At 38.0% G+C, this 19297-nt stretch overlaps 1 protein-coding gene across 1 annotated transcript in view; it reads right to left on the reverse strand.

The window, feature by feature from the left end:
* LOC123520507 (ankyrin repeat domain-containing protein 11-like) overlaps positions 1-19297 on the reverse strand; it is a 108523-nt gene that overhangs the window by 16144 nt on the left and 73082 nt on the right. The window contains exon 14 of the mRNA XM_045282818.1: positions 8843-8959. Coding sequence (XP_045138753.1) covers positions 8843-8959 — 117 coding nt within the window. The remainder of the gene's footprint in view (positions 1-8842; positions 8960-19297) is intronic.

Here is a 19297-nt window from a genome sequence, read left to right on the forward strand (position 1 = left end):
TGTGTGTGTGTGTGTGTGTGTGTGTGTGTGTGTGTGTGTGTGTGTGTGTGTGTGTGTGTGTATTTACCTAATTGTATTTACCTAATTGTAACATACGGAAAAGAGCTATGCTCGTGTTGTCCCGTCTCCATATCTATTAATGTCCAGCTTTTCTTAAAATCATGAATATTCCTTGCGTTGACCACTTCCACGTCTAAACTATTCCATGCTTCCACCCTTCTATGAGGAAGCTATATTTTCACATCTCTCCTATAAGTGGCCATTTTAGTTTTTCCCATGCCCTCTCGACATTCTTCATTCCACATACACAGATCTTCCCTATCCATTTTTCCATGCCAATCATCACTCTGTATATTGCTATCAGGTCTCCCCTTTCTCTTCTGTTTTCCAGGGTTGGAAGTTGCATTCTTTTCAGTCTGTCTTCATAAGTCAAATCTCTTAAGTCAGGCACCATTTTGTTGCAGCCCTCTGTACTTTCTCTAGTTTCCTTATGTGTTTCTTTAAGTTCGGAGCCCACTGTATTGTTGCATATTCAAGCCTCGGTCTTATCATTGCAGTAATTATTTTCTTCATCATTTCTTCATCTAAATATCTGACGCCACTCTTATGTTCCTCAATAAGTTCAATACTTCTCCAATTATTTTGTTTATATGTCTCTCTGGCGATAGGTCATTGGTAATTGTCACCCCAAGGTCTTTTCTTCATGACTGGTTTTATGTCTTCATTTCCTATCTTGTACATACTCCTGATTCTTCTTTCACTCTTGCCAAACTCTATTTTCTTGCATTTTGTCGTGTTGAACTCCATTTGCCATGTACAGCTCCATTTCCATATTCTGTCCAAGTCTTCCTGGAGTAGTTCGCAATCTTTGTCACATCTCACTTTTCTTAACAATTTTGCATCGTCTGCAAATAGGCTCACATAACTGGACACCCCATCCACCATGTCATTTATGTAGACTGCGAACATTACTGGTGCCAACACTGATCCCTGTGGAACTCCACTCTCCACCAATCCCCATTCTGATGGTCTGTCCTTAATTATTGTTCTCATTTCTCTTCCTACCAAAAGTCTTCCATCCATTTTAGTAAACTGCCATGCACTCCTCCTACCATTTCAAGTTTCCAGATCAGTCTCTGGTGTGGTACCTTATCAAAGGCCTTTTTTAAATCCAGATATATTCCATCAGCCCAACCATCTCTTTCCTGTATTACATCTATCACCCTCGAATAGTAACATATCAGGTTTGTCGTGCATGAACGCCCTTTCTAAAACCAAATTGACACTCACAAAGTATGTCATTTTCTCCAAGAAGTCTGTCCATCTATTCTTCACCACCCTCTCACACATCTTAGCTACCACACTTGTAAGTGACACTGGTCTATAGTTCAATGGGTCTCTCTTGTTACCTGATTTATAGATTGGGACAATGTTAGCTCTTTTCCAGTCTTGGGGCACTACACCTTCCCTTAATGAGGCATCAATTACTTCACAAACTTTTTCTGCCAATTGCTCCTGCATTCTCTTAAAATCCATCCTGATACCCCATCAGGTCCCACAGCTTTTCTCACTTCTAAACTCCCCATCATGTTCTTGATCTCCTCCACAGTTACTTGAAACTCCTTCATAATCCCTTTCTGTTCCATTACCAGTGGTTTGTCAAAAGCAGTCTCCTTTGTGAATACCTTCCAGCATCCATTCATAGCCTCTGCCATTTCCTGGGATCTTCACTGCATACTCCATTTACTTCTAAACTTTCAATACTTTCTCTATTTTTGATGTTGTTGTTCACATGTCTGTAAAAAGCCTTGGTTGGTCTTTACATTTATCAATTATATCCTTTTCTTGTTTCTTTCTTTCTTCTCTTCTAATCAACACATATTCATTTCTTGCTCTTTTGTAACTTTCCACTGCTTAATCCGTCTTTTCCTTCTCCACCTCTTCCATGCATCCTCTTTTCTTGTTCTAGCCTTTTCACATCTATCGTTAAACCAGTCCTGCTTTCCAACTTCTCTATGTTGTCTTATTGGTACAAATTTTTCTCACCTTCTTTGTATATTTTATAAATTCCTTCCACTTTTCATTTGCTCCTTAGCACTCTTGAATTTCATCCAATTTGTCTCTTGAAAGAATTTCTTTAGGTTTCCAAAATCTGTCTTGGCATAATTCCATCTTCCCACTTTATATTCTTCATTTCTTCTAGATTTCTCTTCATCTATCACCTTGAACTCCAAAACTGCATGATCACTCTTTGCTAAAGGGCACTCCACCCTCATCTCCTCAATGACCATTGGCTCTGTACTAAAGACCAAGTCCAGTCTTGACGATGCTCCCTCTCCTCCAAACCTAGTATCTTCTTTGACCCACTGAGTTAACACATTTTCCATTGCCAGTGTCAATAGTGTATTTCCCCATGTTGTCTCTGATCCTTCCATTGACCAGTCCTCCCAACACACCTCTTTACAATTAAAATCTCCCATCATTATAGTTCGTTCACAGCCACCCAACATTTCTTCCAGACATGTTCCTGTATCACTTATCATTTCTTCATATTCCTGTACTGACCATGCATTTGTCTTAGGTGGTACGTACACCACTATGTAGTGCCTCTTTTTTCCTTCATTAGTTTCTGCTCTGATCTTTAGCACTTCTGCCTTTCCCATACCTTTTTTCACTTGATCCACCTTTATATCTTTTTTAACCAGCAACATCACTCCTCCTCCCATCTTACCTACTCTATTTCTTTTCCAAACATTATATTTCCTTCTCCAACCATCATCAGGTCTTCTCCCTCTCTCAGTTTTGTTTCAGTAAGACCCACAATATCTGGGTTCTTGTCCCTCAAGTAATCGTTGAGTTCTAAAATCCCCGATATCACTCCATTTATGTTGGAATACATTACATTTCGCTCATATGTAAGTTTCTTTAGTCCTTTCTTGCTGTACTTTTCTGGGTTATGAACCACTTCCTCAGTCTCATATCCAAGATTCTCCAGAAAAACTCTTTCTTCTCCTCTTCTGTCCTCTCTTCATTTTTTTCAAAGCCTCCTTTCTCAACTCATTTAACATTTCTCTTTCCTTTTCACCGAGATCTCTTCTCAACCAAATCTTCCTTGTTGTTTCCTGCTGGGCTAGCCTCCATGACTTCTCCACCAATTCATCTACATCCTTTTGTGACTTAAGTTTGATTCTTATTGGCCTCATACCTTCTCTTGTGAACTTTCCAATTCTATGGAAGTCCTCTATTTCTTGTACTAGGTCTTTTCCTCCTCCTGCACCACATTAATGATATTATTTATCACCTTTTTATGTTTTCTCTCTCTCCATTTTACTCGGTGTCTTATCCTCCTCCACACCAAATATCACCACACATCTCTTTTTGTCTACAGTTTCCCTCACCAATGTCTCATTTGACTTAATAACCTTCACCACTTTCTCAGCTATCTTCTCTTCTATGATCTGTTGATCTATAATTTCAGCAAGGCCCAAAGTTTTCTCCCCTGACTCTTTGATTTCCTTTTCCAGACTTGCAACTTTGTAATTTACCTCCTTTCTTTCCACTTCCTGACTTTTTCCATTCAGCCTGCTTCTCCATCACTTTTCCTAGAGATTCTCCACATTTTTCGCAATTCACTTTAATTAGCTTAACTTCCTCTTTCAGTGCTGCATTTTCCTTCTTCATATCGGCACAGTCTCTCTTTACATTGTCATAACTCGTTTCCAGGCCCTCATACTTTTCAAACAGTTTTCAATTTTACCTTCTAACTCCAGAATTTTCTTCACATAAGTGCTCTTCTCCATTATTCCTTGAAACCCTGTGAAGTCTGATTCCTCTTTCGAGTTCACGGCCGCCATGTTGCGCAGCGTAAACAAACCAGCTGATGGCTCAAACGCAGGCTACAGTTTATATTTACCTTCACTGGACATTATTTTGCTAATCAACAGTTAACATGACTATATGGAGACGGGACAAACATTACCAGCTCCTTTCCCACCTTGGTTACTCTTAGGTAACTGTAGAATTATAGATGATTGCTCTGGAGCTCAGCCTCCGCCATCGACGATGTCCCGTGTGTGTGTGTGTGTGTGTGTGTGTGTGTGTGTGTGTGTGTGTGTGTGTGTGTGTGTGTGTGTGTGTGTGTGTGTGTGTGTGTGTGTGTGTGTGTGTGTGTGTGTGTGTGTGTGTGTGTGTGTATTTACCTAATTGTATTTACCTAATTGTAACATACGGGAAAAGAGCTATGCTCGTGTTGTCCCGTCTCCATATCTATTAATGTCCAGCTTTTCTTAAAATCATGAATATTCCTTGCGTTGACCACTTCCACGTCTAAACTATTCCATGCTTCCACCCTTCTATGAGGAAGCTATATTTTTCACATCTCTCCTATAAGTGGCCATTTTAGTTTTTCCCATGCCCTCTCGACATTCTTTCATTCCACATACACAGATCTTCCCTATCCATTTTTCCATGCCAATCATCACTCTGTATATTGCTATCAGGTCTCCCCTTTCTCTTCTGTTTTCCAGGGTCGGAAGTTGCATTCTTTTCAGTCTGTCTTCATAAGTCAAATCTCTTAAGTCAGGCACCATTTTTGTTGCAGCCCTCTGTACTTTCTCTAGTTTCCTTATGTGTTTCTTTAAGTTCGGAGCCCACTGTATTGTTGCATATTCAAGCCTCGGTCTTATCATTGCAGTAATTATTTTCTTCATCATTTCTTCATCTAAATATCTGACGCCACTCTTATGTTCCTCAATAAGTTCAATACTTCTCCAATTATTTTGTTTATATGTCTCTCTGGCGATAGGTCATTGGTAATTGTCACCCCAAGGTCTTTTCTTCATGACTGGTTTTATGTCTTCATTTCCTATCTTGTACATACTCCTGATTCTTCTTTCACTCTTGCCAAACTCTATTTTCTTGCATTTTGTCGTGTTGAACTCCATTTGCCATGTACAGCTCCATTTCCATATTCTGTCCAAGTCTTCCTGGAGTAGTTCGCAATCTTTGTCACATCTCACTTTTCTTAACAATTTTGCATCGTCTGCAAATAGGCTCACATAACTGGACACCCCATCCACCATGTCATTTATGTAGACTGCGAACATTACTGGTGCCAACACTGATCCCTGTGGAACTCCACTCTCCACCAAGCCCCATTCTGATGGTCTGTCCTTAATTATTGTTCTCATTTCTCTTCCTACCAAAAGTCTTCCATCCATTTTAGTAAACTGCCATGCACTCCTCCTACCATTTCAAGTTTCCAGATCAGTCTCGGTGTGGTACCTTATCAAAGGCCTTTTTAAATCCAGATATATTCCATCAGCCCAACCATCTCTTTCCTGTATTACATCTATCACCCTCGAATAGTAACATATCAGGTTTGTCGTGCATGAACGCCCTTTTCTAAAACCAAATTGACACTCACAAAGTATGTCATTTTCTCCAAGAAGTCTGTCCATCTATTCTTCACCACCCTCTCACACATCTTAGCTACCACACTTGTAAGTGACACTGGTCTATAGTTCAATGGGTCTCTCTTGTTACCTGATTTATAAATTGGGACAATGTTAGCTCTTTTCAGTCTTGGGGCACTACACCTTCCCTTAATGAGGCATCAATTACTTCACAAACTTTTTCTGCCAGTTGCTCCTGCATTCTCTTAAAATCCATCCTGATACCCCATCAGGTCCCACAGCTTTTCTCACTTCTAAACTCCCCATCATATTCTTGATCTCCTCCACAGTTACTTGAAACTCCTTCATAATCCCTTTCTGTTCCATTACCAGTGGTTTGTCAAAAGCAGTCTCCTTTGTGAATACCTTCCGAAAGCATCCATTCATAGCCTCTGCCATTTCCTGGGATCCTCACTGCATACTCCATTTACTTCTAAACTTTCAATACTTTCTCTATTTTTGATGTTGTTGTTCACATGTCTGTAAAAAGCCTTGGTTGGTCTTTACATTTATCAATTATATCCTTTTCTTGTTTCTTTCTTTCTTCTCTTCTAATCAACACATATTCATTTCTTGCTCTTTTGTAACTTTCCACTGCTTAATCCGTCTTTTCCTTCTCCACCTCTTCCATGCATCCTCTTTTCTTGTTCTAGCCTTTTCACATCTATCGTTAAACCAGTCCTGCTTTCCAACTTCTCTATGTTGTCTTATTGGTACAAATTTTTCTCACCTTCTTTGTATATTTTTATAAATTCCTTCCACTTTTCATTTGCTCCTTAGCACTCTTGAATTTCATCAATTTGTCTCTTGAAAGAATTTCTTTAGGTTTCCAAAATCTGTCTTGGCATAATTCCATCTTCCCACTTTATATTCTTCATTTCTTCTAGATTTCTCTTCATCTATCACCTTGAACTCCAAAACTGCATGATCACTCTTTGCTAAAGGGCACTCCACCCTCATCTCCTCAATGACCATTGGCTCTGTACTAAAGACCAAGTCCAGTCTTGACGATGCTCCCTCTCCTCCAAACCTAGTATCTTCTTTGACCCACTGAGTTAACACATTTTCCATTGCCAGTGTCAATAGTGTATTTCCCCATGTTGTCTCTGATCCTTCCATTGACCAGTCCTCCCAACACACCTCTTTACAATTAAAATCTCCCATCATTATAGTTCGTTCACAGCCACCCAACATTTCTTCCAGACATGTTCCTGTATCACTTATCATTTCTTCATATTCCTGTACTGACCATGCATTTGTCTTAGGTGGTACGTACACCACTATGTAGTGCCTCTTTTTCCTTCATTAGTTTCTGCTCTGATCTTTAGCACTTCTGCCTTTCCCATACCTTCTTTCACTTGATCCACCTTTATATCTTTTTAACCAGCAACATCACTCCTCCTCCCATCTTACCTACTCTATTTCTTTTCCAAACATTATATTTCCTTCTCCAACCATCATCAGGTCTTCTCCCTCTCTCAGTTTTGTTTCAGTGAGACCCACAATATCTGGGTTCTTGTCCCTCAAGTAATCGTTGAGTTCTAAAATCCCTGATATCACTCCATTTATGTTGGAATACATTACATTCGCTCATATGTAAGTTTCTTTAGTCCTTTCTTGCTGTACTTTTCTGGGTTATGAACCACTTCCTCAGTCTCATATCCAAGATTCTCTGTGTCTGTGTGTGTGTGTGTGTGTGTGTGTGTGTGTGTGTGTGTGTGTGTGTGTGTGTGTGTGTGTGTGTGTGTCTGTGTGTGTGTGTGTGTGTGTGTGTGTGTGTGTGTGTGTGTGTGTGTGTGTGTGTGTGTGTGTGTGTGTGTGTGTGTGTGTGTGTGTGTGTGTGTGTGTGTGTGTGTGTGTGTGTGTGTGTGTGTGTCTGTGTGTGTGTGTGTGTTCTGTGTGTGTGTCTGTGTGTGTGTGTGTGTGTGTGTGTGTGTCTGTGTGTGTGTGTGTGTGTGTGTGTCTGTGTGTGTGTGTGTCTGTGTGTGTGTGTGTGTGTGTGTCTGTGTGTGTGTGTGTGTGTCTGTCTGTGTGTGTGTCTGTCTGTGTGTGTGTCTGTCTGTGTGTGTGTGTCTGTCTGTGTGTGTGTGTCTGTGTGTGTGTGTGTGTGTGTCATGAGATGAGATTTACCAGAGGATCTTTTTAGTCCACATGTTACTACCACATACAAGATTTCATAGATGGCAGAAGCTATCCTAAACCAGTGGAATCACAAAACTTACCACAATAGCAGCCTTGAATAAAGCTAAAGTAATACACCCAGCCATTGTGGATCCATGCAAACAACTAACACTATTTTCTGGCAAGAGCATTGTGAGTCCCATAACATCATGTAGGTGCTGCATCTTTTTTTCCCTTATAAGTATAATGAAAAAAATTTACGTGATATTCACTATAGGGGAGGAAAATCTTAATATAATTGAGACGGAAAGTTATACAATTAAAAGTTGCAAAACAAAGATTACAAGTCAAGTGCTTTATGACAAACAGAAAAACAATTTTCTGATTGAGTAATACTAAAGCAAATATGTGATATTCCCTTAGTTGTTTGATGTTCACACAAGTTATGATGTAATAAGAGGTGAAAGAAATGTTAAAAAGAAATTTGAATCTATTTGCAGACTGAAATGGCTGATAAGTTCGGAAAGCTGAATGAAATGAGAAAAGGTAGTAAGAGGGTGCAGTGGCACTAAGAGAACTGTGTGGAGCAGAAAGTTGGAACATGGGAGTAAGACAGAAGATACTGAATGCAGCAGAGATGAGGTGTCCAAGGAACATGTGGAGTTCTACATATGAACTGGGTGGAAAATAAGCTACAAGAAAGAACTGGCATTGAAATTAAGTTGGTTGCCAAAGGCGGTGGCGTAGTGGATAAGGTGGTGAGCATGGGATCGGTCAGACGTCCACACGTAGGTTTGAATCCCACCACATACATCTTTGAAGTTATGCCATTTGTCGAGTGGTTTATCGTTACCTACATGTCACCCTGATACCCAGGTTCTAGGTGGTTACACCAAAGATGCGCTTGGGTGGTGATACGGGCCCTAATATGAGCACCACTAATGGGCAGAAGCTTAACAGCGTTTCCCACATCTACTCTTGAAGTATGCTTACAAGTGCTATAGACCCTTACGTACACAAGTATGCCTACAGGCTTTGCAAACAGATCTGAATGAAGGGATGATTGGAAAATGAGAGGAGTGATACAGGATCACTTCCAATGGTTAGGAGAGAGTTGTCCATGAAGGTTTAGATAAATATTTAACATATGGTATCCTCTAATCTAGAATTATTAGGCTTGTACATTGAATAGGATGCAACAGTAAAAGAATATATGCTCTAAGAGAAAAAAAAAAGTCTTACATGATGATTGGCAAGCAGTTTCATACCTTAATCTTATCCCATTTGTCATCAACATCTTGTAGCCAAGAAAGGAATAGTCGTCCATTGTATCGAGACCTTGCATTGCCATCTTTTTCTTGTTCAGGTGAAATGATATTATAAACCTGAAGAATAGAGACAAAAAAATAATAAATAAATAAATAAATAAATAAAATTAAATTAATGTATATATGTATGTATGTGTATATATATAGAAATGCATGTTCTTAAGAGAGAAAAGTCTTACATGATGATTGGAAAGCAATTTCGTACCTTAATCTTATCCCATTTATCATTAATATATTATATATATATATATATATATATATATATATATATATATATATATATATATATATATATATATATGATACACACACACAAACAAACAAAAAACAAACAAACATATATGATACAAAAAAAAAAAAAAAAAAAATATATATATATATATATATATATATATACAGATACACACACACACACACACACACACAAAAGCATCTCTCTCAGTATTCATGTCCCATGGACTGGAAAACATTGTTTGTCAAATCCATCCCTAAACTGCCAGTCCAGTCACTCAATGACTTCAGGCCAATTGCTATCACACCCATCCCTAGCCTCATTTGAGATTTTGTATTATTCATATATATATATATATATATATATATATATATATATATATATATATATATATATATATATATATATATATATATATATGATACACACACACACACACACACACACACACACACACACAGAGTGAAAGACAACCAGTGGGAATCTATAAGATGGGAGATGGAGTAGAACTAGAAAAAAATAAAAAAGGAAAAGGATTTGGGAGTGATAATGGAAAAAGAACAATCAACCGGTAAGCCATATTGATATTTTCCTAAGAAATATTGGATTAGCATTTCACTACATGGATAAAGAAATGATGAAGAAATTGATAAGTACTATAATAAGACCCAGATTGGAATATGCAGGAGTTGTGTGGATCCCCCATAAAAAGAAACACATTAGGAAGTTGGAGAGACTACAAAAAATGGCTACAAGAATGGTTCCAGAATTTGAAGGGATGACATATGAGACTAAAGACCAACCCTGGAACAGAGAAGGGAGAGAGGGGATCTGATACAAGTTTATAAATTGATTAATGGAATGGATCAAGTGGATAATGAGAAACTGATCCTGAGAGAAGAATATGACATTAGAAGCACAAGATCGCATAAGTAAAAGACTGAGGAAGGGAAGATGTCTGAGAGATGTTAAAAAACATAGTTTCCCACAAAGATGTGTTAAGACTTGGAACAGTTTGATTTAGGAAGTGTTGTCAGCAAAGAGTGTGCATAGCTTTAAAGAAAAATTGGATAAGTGTAGATATGGAGACGGGGCCACACAAGCGTAAAGCCCAGGCCCTGTAAAACTACAACTAGGTAAACACACACACACACACACACACACACACACACACACACACACACACACACACACACACACACACACACACACACACACACACACACACACACACACACACACAAGAAGGACTCGGTAAAGCCGAGAAAGAAAAAGAAAAGCTAAAAGATCTAGTTAACAAAGAAGAAGAAAGAGTACAAGACGTGATTAAAAAAGAAGTACAAGCATGGAGAATCCAAGATAAGAAAGACAAGGAATCATTTCAAGAAGTATTTCAAGAACAGTTAAAAGAAAGAGATGAAAATATGACAAGCAAAATGATAGGAGTCCTCAAGAAAAAGAAAATTTAGTAAGAGAAATTGGAAAAAAAAAGTGTAATTATTTTTGGACTGAAAGAAAAAATGTTAAATATAGACCAAGAAGGGAAAAAGACGAAATGAAATCAGTAAAAGACCTACTAAAACATCTGAATGACGAGGATAGACAGAACTTAGAAGAGGAAGTAGAAGAAATCCATAGAATGGGACCATATCAAGAAGGAACAGTGAGACCAATTAAGATATTACTAAAATCACAAGCAGCAGCAGAAGAAGTACTATATAGAAAAACGAAACTCAGAGAAACAGAAGGTTGCAAAGATATATATATAAAGAAAAATAGAAACGAGGAGGAAAGGAAGAGACACAATGAACTGGTGGCAGAAGCAAGAGAAAAAAAATAATGAAAGGTCAGAGGAGGAGAAGAAGACATTTTTGGAGAATTATAGGAGACAGGATAAGGAAATGGTATATAAAGAGAAAGAAGAGAAAAGAATGGAGCAAGTTTAACTAAAATGATAAGAACAAGAGATTAAAAATGATGTATACAAACATAGATGGGATTTTATCTAGTAAATTAGAATTAAGAGATTACATAAAGAAAGAAGAACCAGATATTGTATGCCTGGTGGAAACAAAGTTAAATGAGGCAATAAAATAGACATAGATAAAAGGTATAATATATGGAGGAGAGAGAGTGGGTAAAGGAGGAGGAGGAGTCATGATGATGTTAAGGAAGGAGATAGTGGTAAATCAAGTGGGGTTTGGGAAGGAAAATCAGAAATACTGTATGTTAAGATGCATATTAACAAAAGGAGTTAACAATCATTGGAACATATGTGCCACCAAAACAAACTCATGGACTAACCAAGAATATAGAGACATGATAGATGACACAATAAGGAGTCTTACAAGAATCATTAAGGAAAGGAGAAAAGTGATATTGATAGGAGATTTCAACTGTAAGGAGGTAGACTGGGAAAATTATGAAAGTGGTATGGGGGAAGATGCCTGGGAGATAGATTCCTGAACCTAATGATAGATAATTTGATGGTCCAAAGAGTAAAGGAAAACACAAGATTCAGAGGAAACGATGAGCCGGCAAGATTAGACCTAGTTTTTACAAGGGATATACCAATTAACGATGATATAAGATACAAGTGCCCATTGGGAAAGAGTGACCATGTAATATTAGAGATGGATATAGAAGAAGGAAAGGAAGATAGAGATGAATCATACAAAGGAGACCGATTAAATTACAGAAAGGCTGATATTGAGAATCTCAAGAACTATTTTAAAACGTAAACTGGGAGGAGATGGAAAACTCATTAACAGTTCAAGAGAAATATAACTTATTTTTGAAATATACAAAACTGGGGTCAGGAATATGTTCGAAATATAGACCTAAAGAAGAAGGAAAGAAAGATTGGTTTAATGCAAGATGTGCTAGGGCAAAGGAGAAACGAGATGGAGCATGGAAAAGGTGGAGAAGAAACAGAAATCCAGAAAATAAGGAAAACTTCAAAACAGCAAGAAATGAATATGCTAAGGTGAGAAAGGAAGAAGAAAAGAACTATGAAAAGGACATTGTCGAAAAATGTAAGGAACAACCAAAATTGTTCTACAGATTCATAAATGGAAAAATAAGACAAAAAGAAACAATAGAAAGGTTAAAAGGAGAAACGGAATGGTGGAAGACCCAAAAGTATGGCAGAACTGTTAAATAGTAAATTTCATGAGGTCTTTACTAAGGAATCCAAATTTGAAAGACCACAGGGTAATAGAGACTGTCTATATGAAAGAGATTAAAGTAACCAAGCTTGAAATAAAAAGTTGATGACGGAATTGGATGAGGAAAAGGCAATGGGACCGGATGAAGTCTCAGGCAGAATACTGAAAGAATGTAGGGAAGAACTAGCAAGTCCAATATACAACATCATAAAATGCTCAATAGAAAATGGAACAGTGCCAGTGGAGTGGAAAAGAGCTGAGGTGGTTCCCATATATAAGAGCGGAAGGAAGGAAGAACCTTTAAATTACAGGCGGTATCACTAACTAGTGTAATATGCAAGATGTGTGAAAAAGTAATAAAGAAGCAATGGATCGAGTTTCTTGAAGACAACAAAATATTATCAAATAGCCAATTTGGTTTTAGAAAAGGTCGGTCATGTGTGACAAATTTATTGAGTTTCTACTCTAGAATAGTTGATAAAGTACAAGAGAGAGAGGATGGATTGACTGTATTTATTTAGATCTAAAAAAGGCTTTTGATAAAGTGCCACATGAAAGATTACTATGGAAGTTAGAGGAGAAGGGTGGCTTAAAAGGAAGCACATTGAGATGGATGAAGAATTACTTAAGGGGGAGAGAAATAAGGACGATAGTTAAAGATATGAAGTCCAAGTGGAGAACAGTAGACAGCGGAGTGCCACAGGGGTCAGTATTGGCACCAATACTTTTCTCGTATATATAAATGACATGCCAGAGGAGTGAACAGCTACATAAATCTGTTTGCGGACGATGCGAAACTGTGCAGAGTCATTAAACAAAAAGAGGATTGTGAAATACTACAGGAAGACTTAAACAAGATCTGGAAATGGAGCAAAAAATGGGAGATGGAATTCAATGTGGACAAAAGCCATGTCATGGAAATGGGAAAAAGTGAAAGACGACCAGTGGGAATCTATAAGATGGGAGATGGAGTAGAACTAGAAAAAGTAAAAAAGGAAAAGGACTTGGGAGTGACAATGGAAGAAAATAATCAACCGGTTAGCCATATTGATAGAATTTTCAGAGAGCGTATAATTTGCTAAGGAATATTGGAGTAGCATTTCACTATATGGACAAGGAAATGATGAAGAAATTGATAAGTACTAAAATAAGACCTAGATTGGAATATGCAGGAGTTGTGTGGACTCCCCATAAAAGAAACACATAAGAAAATTAGAGACTACAAAAATGGCTACAAGAATGGTTCCAGAATTTAAAGGGATGGCATATGAGGAGAGACTAAAGGCAATGGATCTACCAACCTTGGAGCAGAGAGAGAGAGAGGGATCTGATACAAGTTTATAAATTGATTAACGGAATGGATGAAGTGGATAATGAGAAACTGATCCTGAGAGAAGAATATGACTTTAGAAGCACAAGATCGCATAGTAAGAAACTAAGGAAGGGACGATGTCTGAGAGATGTTAAAAATTTAGTTTCCAAAGATGTGTTGAGACTTGGAACAGTTTGAGTGAGGAAGTGGTATCAGCAAAGAGTGTACATAGTTTTAAAGAAAAATTGGATAAGTGTAGATATGGAGACGGGACCACACGAGCATAAAGCCCAGGCCCTGTAAAACTACAACTAGGTAAATACACACACACACACACACACACAAACAAAAAAACAACACATACGATACACACACACACACACACATGGACGATATGTGATATTCCCGATACGAAACTGTTCAGTTATAAAGCAAAAAGAGGATTGTGAAATACTGCAGGATGACCTAAATAAGATCTGTGAATGGAGTAAAAAGTGGGAAATGGAATTCAATTCAACTCTGGAATACAATTCCCAACGAGATTGTTAATTCTAGTAACATTGAAGCATTTAAAAAACGTGTGAATACCTTTCTTCTCTCTGAACTCACTACCTCTTAGATCTCTACCAATCTTCCTATTCTGTTGTTCATTCCTGTTACTTCCTTTCACTTATCGGTGAGGTGCCGCCCACTGGGCCTTTGGGTTTATGCAGTTATGCTTTCCAGTGGGTCGCCTTCATTGACCTTATAATAATAATAATAATAATGTGGACATAAGCCATGTCGTGGAAATGGGAAAGAGTGAAAGACGACCCATGGGAATCTATAAGATGGGAGATGGAGTAGAACTGCAGAAAGTAAAAAAGGAAAAAGACTTAGGAGTGACAATGGAAGAAAACAATCAACCAGTAAGTCATAATTGATAGAATTTTCAGAGACATAATTTGCTAAGGAATATTGGATTAGCATTTCACAAAAAAATGATGAAGAAATTGATAAGTACTATAATAAGACCCAGATTGGAATATGCAGGAGTAGTATGGACCCCCCATAAAAAGAAACACATAAGGAAGTTGGAGAGACTACAAAAAATGGCTACAAGAATGGTTCCAGAATTTGAAGGGATGACATATGAGGAGAGACTAAAGGCTATGGATCTACCAACCCTGGAACAGAGAAGGGAGAGAGGGGATCTGATACAACCTTATAAATTGATCAATGGAATGGACCAAGTGGATAATGAGAAACTGATCTTGAGAGAATATGACATTCGAAGCACAAGATTGCATAGTAAAAAGCTGAGAAAGGGAGAAATGTAAAAAAATATAGTTTCCCACAAAGATGTGTTGAGATGTGGAACAGTTTGAGTGAAAAAGTGGTGTCAGTTTTAAAGAAAAATCGGATAAGTGTAGGTATGGAGACAGGGCCATACGAGCATAAAGCCCAGGCCCTGTAAAACTACAACTAGTTAAATACACACAAACACACACACACACACACACACACACACACACCTATGGTGTTTACAGAGCGCGGGTATCTCTGTGGGGTACAGTTAGTGTCCTATTAGTGTCCTACTCTCGAAAAGTACAGAAAGTGGGCCATTTTCAAGTGAAAATGAAGAGTGGTCCCTAGTCGAAGAGTGTCAGTGGTGTTTTGTTTTGTTTTGGCTGAAACAGCTGGAGATAGAAATCATGCAATCTACACCTAGAAATTTTTGAGACTTCGCGGGGTTTGTGACCACTCCTAGAGGACTAGATAAATTAGACATGGATTCCAGAATTCAGGCATTAGAAAGTAAGTTTCTAAATATTAGATCCATAGAAGAAAAATTAGATAGTCATAGCAGAGAACGATACCTTCAAAAAAGAAATCTACAGTCAACCCTCGGCTATCGCAACTTCCGCTATTGCGTTTTATTGCTATCACGCACCCATGAAAAGCGGCTAAAATTTCATTATCGCGACCTCAGATGCCTGCTATCACGCGCCCAGCCATTATGTTAAGGGATATCTGAGTGCTCATTGGCCAAAACCGCCTTCCCGCCAAGATCAATTCGGCTATCGTGTTTTCAGCTATAACGATGCTATTTTGGCCCCAATTGGGCGCGATAGCCGAGGGTTAAGTGTATATGTTAATGAGAGAGAATAAAGAGCTATTGAAGGAGAAAGTGGAAATGGAGAAAGAAAATAAACATCTAAGGAAACAATGTGACGAGATAAAGGCTAAACTCCTCGAAATGGAAAAGAAAATATCCGAAGGAGACTTGGGGAAGGAGGAATGCCTTAACCTAATTGATGCCAAAAATGAAGGAAGTGAAACATGAACACAAAGAAGTACAAAAGTCCTTTAAGGAGATAATGAAAAAGCAAGAAAATAATAAAGCAATTACACAGAGTGAAATGGTAAAGGAATTGAAGGAAAATGAGTATGTGGTGAGAGATATTGCCGAAAAGAAAAAATGTGTGATCATAACAGGTTTGAGGGAGGAAACTAACAGGAACTGACAAGATAGGAGGGATAAGGAAAATGACAGGATTAAGTTTTTACTAAATAAGATCTCTGAGGAGGAAGAATGCCTATATGCTGAGGTAGAGGAAAGTGTGAGACTAGGAGCTTTTGAAGAAGGCAAGAGTAGACCATTAAAATTGAAGTTAAAGTCTCAGGTGGCAGCCGAGGCCTTGCTGAGGAGGGCCTGGAAACTTAAAGACTACGAGGAAACCAAAACAATTTACATAAGAAGAAATATGACACAGGATGAAAGAATGAAAATGAAAGAGCTTGTAACTGAAGTGAGAGAGAAGAATGAGGAAAGAACCGAGGAAGATAAGACCAAGTGTTTTGGAGGATGAGAAATGGGAGGCTGAAGAAGTGGTGGATAAAACAGACGGAATAGACATTACACTGACTGAAACATGGAAGAAAGAGATTAGGAATGGAATTCAAGTGACATACACGAATATAGATGGATTTCTGTCTAAGAGGCTAGAATGCATGGATTACCTAAGAAACATGAACTGGACATAATGTGTGTGGTGGAAAAAAAGTTAAAACCTGAAATAAAGCTAGATTGGTTTGATGTAAAACACTACAAAGTATGGAGAAATGATAGAAAGAATAAAGGAGGTGGTGGTATAATGGTTTTTACTAAGAAGGATCTGATAGTGAAGGTGGTGAACTTTAGTAAGGGAAATGAGGAAGTGATAAGTGGTAAGAGGGACATTAATATTATAACAGTATACATACCACCCAGAACCAGTGCTTGGAACTATGAACAGTAACAAACTGTGATGAGAAATACTCTAGACAGAATGAAGCAGGAACTCAACAGAAAGGATAGTGATGATAGTCGGAAACTTTAATTGTAAGGAAATAGTGAGGGAAGACTACGAAGTGGTGAATGGTGGTGAGTGGGCAGAGGAATTGTTAAACGTAGTAACAAATAACTTGATGACACAGTGGGTGAGATCACCAACAAGGTGCAAGGGACAGGATGTTGCAGCCAGGTTGGATTTGGTATTTACCAGGGGCATCTCCCTAAAAGAGGAAATTGAACATGAATGTCCCTTGGGGAAAAGCTACCATGATGTCCTAAGTTTTGAGCTGGATACGGAATTAAGCACAGAAAAGAGTGTGGAGCACAGGGAAGAAAAATTAAATTATGTTAGGGCAAATTATAACCATACAAGAGAGTTCTTTAATGAAATTGACTGGTCTGTGATATACCAGGAAGGGGATATGCAATTGAAATACGATAAATTTATGGATTTATATAACTCTGCTGTGAAGAAGTTTGTGCCATATAACAGAAAGAGGACTTTAAGTAATAAACAGTGGTTTAATAGAAATTGTGAAGAAGCAAAAATGAACAAAGAAAAGGCACGGAAGAAACTTTAGAAAAACAGTGAAGTATTATCAAGAGAAGTCTACAAAACAGCAAGGAATAGATATGTTGAAGTAAGGGGAACAGCACAAAAGGAATATGAACAGAGAGTGGTGGAAAACTGTGACAGTGACCCTAAAATGTTTTACAAATTCATAAATGGAAAACTAAATAAAAGGGAAGCAATAGAAAAAGTAAAAAATGGGGAAGAAGTATATGAGGATGCTAGAGATATAGCTGAAATATAGAATGACAACTTTTGCAAAGTGTTTACAAAGGAGGAGCATTTTACAGGAGGAAGGCCTACGGAAATAAAGCAAATGCAGGACATCATGGTTACTAAAGATATAAGGAAAATTATAAGTAACTTGGATATTAATAAATCAATGGGGCCTGACGGCATATCTGGGAGGTTGCTGAAAGAATGTAAGGATCAATTGTTGAACCCCATATTTGATATTGTGGAAACCTCCATACGAACAGGAATAGTCCCGAAAGAGTGGAAAAGACCTGACATTGTGCCTATATATAAGAATGGAAATAGAATGGAATCATTAAATTACAGACCAGTATCGTTGACTAGTATATTGTGCAAGGTATGTGAAGAAGTAATTGAAGCAAAGTGGAGTGAGTATCTAGAAAGTGAAAACATTCTGAGTGAAAGGCAGTTTGGTTTCAGAAAAGGAAGAGCGTGCGTATCCAATTTATTATGTTTTTATTCAAGAGTGACTGACATACTTCAACATAGAGAGGGATGGCTGGATGCTATTTACCTGGACTTGAGAAAGGCCTTTGATAAAGTGCCACACAATAGACTGATGTGGAAACTAAAGAAGATTGGAGGAGTAAGTGATAAACTAGCAAAATGGATGGAAAATTAGTTAGTGGGAAGAGAAATGCGAACAGTGGTGAAAGGAAAGAAGTCCGAGTGGAAAAGGTAACCAGTGGAGTTCCACAAGGATCAGTGCTTGGTCCCATCATGTTTTTGATTTATGTTAATGATATGCCAGTAGGAATTGACAGTTACATGAATATGTTTGCGGACAATACTAAAATTATGAGGAGAGTAAAGAATGTGGAAGATTGTAACAAGTTACAGGAAGATCTTGATAAAATATATGAGTGGAGTAAAGAGTGGCAGATGGAATTTAATATAACAAGAGCCATGTTATGAAAATGGGAAGAAGTAGATACAGACCAAACAGGGATTACAGGCTGGGTGATGAGAAAATTGAAGAGACCAATGAGGAGAAAGACTTAGGAGTAACCGTGCAAAACACTTTGTCACTGGAGAAACACATTAACAAGATATTTGGGAAAACATATAACATGCTTCAAAATATTGGTCTTGCATTCCACTACCTAGATGAAGGAATGATGAAGATGATACTATGCACTTTAATAAGACCCCAGTTAGAATATGCAGCTTGCGTCTGGTCACCGCATATGAAGAAAAATGTGAAGAAGGTGGAAAGGGTACAGAGGCTGGCGACAAGGATGGTACCAGGACTCAGGGAGTTAGACTATGAGGAAAGGCTGAGGGAACTGGGGCTGACCACATTAGAAGAGAGAAGAACAAGGAAAGACATGATAACTATGTATACATTGGTGAACAAGATTGACATATTGGACATCTCCGAGGACATGGAAAAAAACTAATAAAAGACATCTGTCTAAATGACATGTGAAAGTACAGTTTCCCGCATCGTAGTATTGATAAGTGGAATAAACTGAGCAGTGATGTCGTTGATGCAGTGTGTGTCAATCAGATGAAAGAGAGATATGACAGGAGTGGCCAAGG

Source organism: Portunus trituberculatus, chromosome 47 (genome assembly GCF_017591435.1).
Source record: "Portunus trituberculatus isolate SZX2019 chromosome 47, ASM1759143v1, whole genome shotgun sequence".
Classification (NCBI taxonomy): Eukaryota; Metazoa; Arthropoda; class Malacostraca; order Decapoda; family Portunidae; genus Portunus; species Portunus trituberculatus.